The sequence below is a fragment of the Epinephelus moara genome, chromosome 16, assembly GCF_006386435.1.
Source record: "Epinephelus moara isolate mb chromosome 16, YSFRI_EMoa_1.0, whole genome shotgun sequence".
NCBI lineage: Eukaryota > Metazoa > Chordata > Actinopteri > Perciformes > Serranidae > Epinephelus > Epinephelus moara.
In genome coordinates this window covers 2366692-2373816 of record NC_065521.1, presented here as the reverse complement: position 1 = coordinate 2373816, position 7125 = coordinate 2366692, and the positions used below count along the sequence as shown (strand labels likewise).

General features: G+C 45.7%; 2 protein-coding genes across 4 annotated transcripts in view; both read left to right on the top strand.

Annotated features, from left to right (window-relative positions):
* The first annotated feature begins 253 nt into the window (after positions 1-253).
* lipt1 (lipoyltransferase 1) lies at positions 254-3287 on the top strand. 3 transcript variants are annotated; one of them, XM_050065436.1, is made up of 5 exons: positions 254-324; positions 775-891; positions 1591-2148; positions 2220-2441; positions 2700-3286. In XM_050065436.1, the coding sequence occupies exons 3-5, from the start codon at positions 1635-1637 to the stop codon at positions 3107-3109; spliced, it is 1146 nt and encodes a 381-aa protein (XP_049921393.1). In that variant the 5' UTR covers positions 254-324; positions 775-891; positions 1591-1634; the 3' UTR covers positions 3110-3286. The 3 variants fall into 3 exon arrangements, with proteins under 3 accessions (XP_049921393.1, XP_049921392.1, XP_049921394.1); XM_050065435.1 differs by lacking the exon at positions 254-324 and adding an exon at positions 331-525; XM_050065437.1 differs by lacking the exons at positions 254-324; positions 775-891 and having other exon boundaries at positions 1610-2148; positions 2700-3287.
* Positions 3288-3897: 610 nt separating this feature from the next.
* eif5b (eukaryotic translation initiation factor 5B) overlaps positions 3898-7125 on the top strand; it is a 20286-nt gene continuing 17058 nt past the window's right edge. The window contains exons 1-2 of the mRNA XM_050065429.1: positions 3898-4056; positions 6675-6791. Coding sequence (XP_049921386.1) covers positions 4022-4056; positions 6675-6791 — 152 coding nt within the window. The 5' untranslated portion in view covers positions 3898-4021. The remainder of the gene's footprint in view (positions 4057-6674; positions 6792-7125) is intronic.

The window sequence follows — 7125 nt, the reverse complement described above, 5'->3', positions numbered from 1 at the left end:
TAAACTCATGCTGGTTGCTTTTGATTTTTTTAAATAAACTTTATTGAATAATAGTCATATTTTCAAAGTAAAAGTGTTTGAAACTGAGTAGAAAAAACCCCGGAAAAATACAAAGATTTCAGAGGAAATAAAGTCAAAAATAAATAAAGATATAAATAATAAACTACAGTTTAGACATAATAAAGTTATTTTGTCTTCATTTCAAAGTTAACTATGGTAGTTTGTTCCGTGTTGCTTTTATTGTGAAGTTTGGGAGCGGAAGTGTGACACCGGAAGTAGTCCGTCGCGTTTCGTCTCCGTCCTCTCGGTGCCTCTTCGGTTCAGGTCAGCACGAGACAAAATGACTTCTCAGGTTTATTTCAATGAAACGCGATTAACCGGTTGATCACCGGCGGTTTGTTCACATCAGACATGACGTGTTAATCCGGTGTTCGGTGACGACAGCGGCGTTTCCGGTGGAGCTACATGCTAATGCTAACAGACAGAATGTCGTCATTCATTCACACTGAGGGGACGTTATTAAAAGTAATGAGTTAATAAAAAGTGAACCCTTTAATCTTCCGGGTTCAGTTTGATTTTATAATTAATTTAAATTAAAGCTAACTGATGAAAATTAATTAATTAATTTGATTTTAATGATCACAGTAAACCTTAAAACAGGAACAAAACACGGGTCGTCCCTCTTATAATTATGAATTAAAACATAAAGTTACACACATTAGTTCATCTTTTGATGACTCACATATGTGTTTATGTATTTATGTTCCCACACAGACATGCTGAGGACACTGTGATGACACGCTGAGGACACGCTAAGACGAGGTCTGTGTCCAGGTCCTTCAGTCAGACATGAACTCCACACGGTGCTGAAGATTTAAAAATCATTTTGGGGTAAGTTTGAGGGCGATGTCTCTATTTCAGGCTGGATGGTGACACACATTATAGATAGTGTTATTTCCTACATGTTCTCAGCTGTGAGTCAAACGTTAACATCTTCGTGTGGTCAGAGACGTGTCTGACATGTGGAGACGTTAACGTCTTTGTGTGGTCAGAGACGTGTACATGTGGAGACGTTAACGTCTTTGTGTGGTCAGAGACGTGTCCGACATGTGGAGACGTTAACGTCTTTGTGTGGTCAGAGACGTGTCCGAACATGTGGAGACGTTAACGTCTTTGTGTGGTCAGAGACGTGTCCGACATGTGGAGACGTTAACGTCCATGTGTGGTCACAGACGTGTCCGACATGTGGAGACATTAACGTCTTCGTGTGGTCAGAGACGTGTCCGACATGTGGAGACATTAACGTCTTCGTGTGGTCAGAGACGTGTCCGACATGTGGAGACGTTAACGTCCATGTGCGGTCACATACGTGTCCGACATGTGGAGACATTAACGTCTTCGTGTGGTCAGAGACGTGTCCGACATGTGGAGACATTAATGTCTTCGTGTCGTTACAGACGTGTCCGACATGTGGAGACGTTAACGTCTTCATGTCATTACAGACGTGTCCGACATGTGGAGACGTTAACGTTCATGTCATTACAGACGTGTCCGACATGTGGAGACGTTAACGTCTTCATGTCATTACAGACGTGTCTGACATGTGGAGGTGAAGACGCAGTGTGACGGACGCCATGCTGTCTCACAGCAGGAGGACACTGTCTCTTGTGAGAAGCTGCTCAGGTGTGTGCAGGACATGCTTGTCCTCCAGCAGCAGCCCGTCCGTGGCGTCTGATGGCAGCTTGGCGGGACTCGTCCTTCGCTCCCGGTCCACAGATGTGTACCAGAACCTGGCTCTGGAGGACTGGATTGACGCCAACGTGGACCTGCAGCGCAGCGGCGTCCTGCTGCTGTGGAGGAACCGGCCATCCGTGGTCATCGGACGCCACCAGAACCCCTGGACCGAGTGCAACCTGCCGGCCATGAGGAGGGCGGGGATCCCTTTGGCCCGCAGGCGGAGCGGCGGCGGGACCGTTTTCCACGACCTCGGGAACCTCAACCTGACGTTCTTCACGTCCAAGAAGGCATACGACCGCCAGAGGAACCTGAGGGTCGTCACCGAGGCTCTGAGGCGCGTCAGGCCGGAACTGGACGTCCACGCCACCGACAGATTCGACATCTTACTCAACGGACACTTCAAGATCTCAGGTAGGGATGGATGACGCCCGCCACGTATCCCAGAGTGCACTGCAAGGGAAACATGTTTTTGATGTTTACAGGAAGTGCGTCCAGGCTGAGCAGGAAGTCATCCTACCATCACTGCACGCTGCTGCACTCTGCCAACCGCTCCGCCCTCGCCGCCGTGCTCCGCCCCTCTTGCCCCGGTATCCACAGCAACGCCACGCCCAGCGTCCCCTCGCCTGTCGCCAACCTGCAAGACCACGCCCCCACGCTGCACTGGGAGGAGCTTCTGGACGCACTGGTGCACCAGTACAACACAGGTACTCTGCTGGACACACCTGGTTACCACGGCAACATGATGACTGACTGCAGGGTCAATAATAATAATAACATAATAACCACCGTCACCATGACGACCGACTGAGACACACACACATAAATGAATAACTTCAGGACGGATTGTTTAACAAACACCTGCTGCTGTTACTATGGAAACTGTTGTCCTTTGTGTTGTAAATAAAGTTGTGGACGTATTTAAAGAGCAGCTGTGACATCACCACTCTGTGTCCTCATCTCAGAGTTCGGCCTCCACGCCGCCTCCACGCTCGTGGACCCGGCTGACGAGTCAGCGTTTCCTGGTATCAGCAGGGCGGCGGCGGAGCTGCGCAGCTGGGGCTGGACGTTCGGCAAAACGCCAAAATTCAGCGTCCAGACCGTCCTGGAGCTGACAGACACTGACGGCGCTCGCAGCTCCGCCCGGCTGCACGTGGAGGTGAAGAACGGCGTGATGGAGAGCTGTGAACTGGACGTTCCCGCAGACTGGCTGCCGCGGCGGCTGAGCGGCGAGCTGAGCAGCGTGCTGGTGGGCGAGAGGTTTTGCGCTCAGCGAGCGGCCGCAGCAGTTTGTGAGCTGCTGAGGTCAGAGAGCGGCGAGCTGCAGAGCAGACTGCACGTCCTGTGTGACGCCGTGGTGTCCGCCATGGGCTGAAGTACAGACGACCAGCTGTGTGTGTTACATCACTGTCATTGTTTTTTTGTACATGTGGCCATGAGATAATTTATCAATAAACAATAAATAAATAAATGAAAATAAAATAAATGTATTTTCTCATTTGAGGAAACAAAAGAAATAAAACCATAAATAAATTCTGTGTTGATCAGTTTATTATCGATTATTGACACCAGTTCACGGGTCACAGCCACCGTCACAGGTCATGCCGCAGCGCGCATGCGCATCACGGCGGACTGAGCCATGCGTGCAGCTAGGAGCTGTGACGTAGGGCGGACAGGAAACAGGAGGTGTCACTCTGATGTTTTCTCCCGGAACTCAGACTCAAAGTTGTTTATGAATATTTACTAACAGTATTTTTAAATTATTTTCAACGGTATAATATTTACTAACGTGTTGTTGAATTATGTGTTAATTTATTTCTGTTTATCGGCGAGGTTCGTCGTCACTCTGTAATAAACAACACGACGTTAAAAAGAGAAACGGAACAAAACATCAAATTGTTTTTATTCCCACAACATATCGTTTTATAATAAAAATGAAAAGAAAATAAATATTCTTAGATTTTTACATTTTAATTTGCAGAATTTTGATATTTGCTTAATATTTTTGTGGGTTTCTTTTTGTCGTGTTTATAGAGGTTGTTTCATTTTCACACAAATAAAACTGACAACAAACAAACAAACAAGATATTTATCTCACGTTTACTGTAATGGGTTTCTATGGAAACGGCAGCGCGTGCACAGCTCGGTTGGATGAAGGAGGGGGGGAAAAAAGGTGCAGAGTGACACCTCCTCCTGTGTCCGCCACGAGGCGATCTGTGTGTGGATGTGAGCCGTCGTGAGTGTCGGTGCAGCAGCGGAGCGAGAACCGGAGAACCGCAGCGGCAGGATGGGGAAGAAACAGAAGAAATCCGGGGAGGACAGGTACGGGGAAACTCACCTGGGTGGCACACATCACCTGAGCGCGCTGACACCGGGCACGCGACAACTTTACCGCCGCGCGGACACCTCAAACACAGGCCCGGCTAGCTGCTAGCTGTTAGCTTAGCGGCTAGCGGCTAACCACGAGTCAGAGGAAGTGAGCGGGTGATGGTTTAAATAAAAAAAACTCAATTACACGCCACACTCACAGGGGCGAGCTGACACGCGCTCACCTGGGCTCACCTGAGCCAGCACGAGCGTGTTTACAGCCCTGTGGGTGTTAGCTCGAGGAGTGGTTAGCATAGCTTAGCTTCCAGAGAGCCGGTTGTTAGCTAACGTTAGTGTCAGGGCTGAACCTCCAGCGCCACGCCGGGCTTCAGCCATCACACATCGGCCCTGACAGTCACTGAAACCGGCCTGGACACGGCTCTGTGACCGCGCCAGGAGGCTAGGTGCTAATGCTAACGGCAGTCACAGCCAGGCTGGAGAAGCCAGGCTAGCTGTTAGCATCGTGATCTGTGACATGGATGTGACAGCTAACAGAGGGGCTGATGTAACACACCTGAGCTCTGTGTCAGGTACTCACGTTAATGTAGTAACAGTACTCCTGAGAGGAAAAGTATTACTGCAGTAACAGTACTGTGAAAACAGTCCTCTGAGACGATAAAGATTAAATGAGATTAAATGTGTAAATTTCTATGACAAATGTTGGATTTCCTTTGAGATCAAAGTCGTAAACTTACACGAATAAAAACAAATATTCTAACTAAAAAAATGAAGCAGAACAAACTTTAATTTTCTCTGGAATTAAATTTGTAAATTTATGAAAACAACTTGTATTTTTTCAAGCAAGTCATAAATTTACAGCATGAGAAAAAAAAACCTTTAAATATATTCTGAGATTAAATTTGGGAATTAAAAAAGATATTTTTGTAAGATTATAGAGTCATACATTTATGAAACAAAGACCTCAGAATTTCTGAGACTTACGTAAAAAATGTACGAGTTAAAAACTCGAACAGTGACGTAAATTTACATGAAAAAAACTCACAAATGTAAAAAAAACTTTTTTGAGAGATTAGAGTCATACATTACTGAGAAAAAAACTGATATTCTCTGAAATAAAACTTTAATTTATAGAAAAAAAAGATTAAATTAGTATGTTTCTCCAAAACACAGATGGATTTTGTCAGAAATTAAAGTCACAAATTTATATAATAAAAAACTTTTCTGAGATTGAAGTCATAATTTTTGAAAAAAGAAATATATGAGAAAAAACGTTATCAGAACAAACGTCACAGAATCAAAAGAGTCGGACATGTAACACAACAGCGTCAGCCTCTAGTGTGACATATAACATACCTGTCAGCAGCTCTGTTTAAACAATAACAATGACATCACATGTCAGTAACAATCATTTAGCGTCCCTGTTATATGGCGGATGATCTCGTCCTCTGCTTGGAGGGTAAGGAGCTCCTGGACCTCATTGTTTGAGTTAGCTGCTAATTGCTAACAGCTGCTGTTCTTCTTCTTTGAGTTAGCTGCAAACTGCTAACAGCTGCTGTTCTTCTTCTTTGAGTTAGCTGCTAACTGCTAACAGCTGCTGTTCTCTGAGTTAGCTGCTAACTGCTAACAGCTACTGTTCTTCTTTGAGTTAGCTGCTAACTGCTAACAGCTGCTGTTCTTCTTTGAGTTAGCCGCGAACTACTAAGAGCTGCTGTTCTTCTTTGAGTTAGCCGCTAACTGCTACCAGCTGCTGTTCTTCTTCTTTGAGTTAGCCGCAAACTAACGGCTGCTGTTCCTCTTTGAGTTAGCTGCTAACTACTAACAGCTGCTGTTCTTCTTTGAGTTAGCCGTTAACTGCTACCAGCTGCTGTTCTTCTTCTTTGAGTTAGCCGCAAACTAACAGCTGCTGTTCCTCTTTGAGTTAGCTGCTAACTGCTAACAGCTGCTGTTCTTCTTTGAGTTAGCTGCTAACTACTAACAGCTGCTGTTTTTCTTTGAGTTAGCTGCTAACTGCTAACAGCTGCTGTTCTTCTTTGAGTTAGCTGCTAACTACTAACAGCTGCTGTTCTTCTTTGAGTTAGCTGCTAACTGCTAACAGCTGCTGTTCTTCTTCTTCTTTGAGTTAGCCGCTAACTGCTAACAGCTGCTGCTGTTCTTCTTCTTTGAGTTAGCTGCTAACTGCTAACAGCTGCTGTTCTTCTTTGCGTTAGCTGCTAACAGCTACTGTTCTTCTTTGAGTTAGCTGCTAACTACTAACAGCTGCTGTTCTTCTTTGAGGAGAACAGCAGCTGTTAGTAGTTAGCAGCTTTAACCAGCAGACACAGGCTGGATCAGTTTGATGTGTCTCTGTTGGTTCAGCAGGAAGTGAGCGTGGATCAGTTTTGTGTCAGGTGACGATGACCTCAGTCACAGGGGGCTGATGGGAAATAAAAGGCTGAAGAGAGAATGTGGAGTCAGCAGCTCTTTGTTCTCTCTCTCTCACACACACACACACACACACACACACACACACACACACACACACACAAGGTCAGTGTTAAAGCCTGGACATCAGTCACTATTGATTGATAGTTTGATTGATTAATTGATTGATGATGTCATTGATGTGTCATTAGTGCCAAAGACGACGGTATCGACATTGACGCTCTGGCCGCAGAGATCGAAGGAGCCGGAGCCTCCAAAGAGTCCAAAGGGAAGAAGAAGAAGAAAGGAGCAAAGAGAGACGACTACGAGTATGGCAACGCTCCTCCTCCTCCTCCTCCTCCTCTAACACCTGGGCCCTGTTTCAGAGAAATCAAAGAAAACTTGAGTTTTACGTTTCTCAAAGCCAGCTCAGCGTAACCCTGAGTTAGTTACTATGGCAACACACTCTGTGAAGTAAACCTGCTGAGTCACAGGTTTGATGTATGTTAGACACACTCTGTCATCACGAGGGATGCACCGAAATGAAAATTTGTGGCTGAAGCCGAATAATATTAAACGCTTGGCCGAATACTGAATATTGTTTAGTTGTTCATTAGTTTTTGCAGATGAACCCTCCAGATTAGTGTTGTCACGGTACCAAAA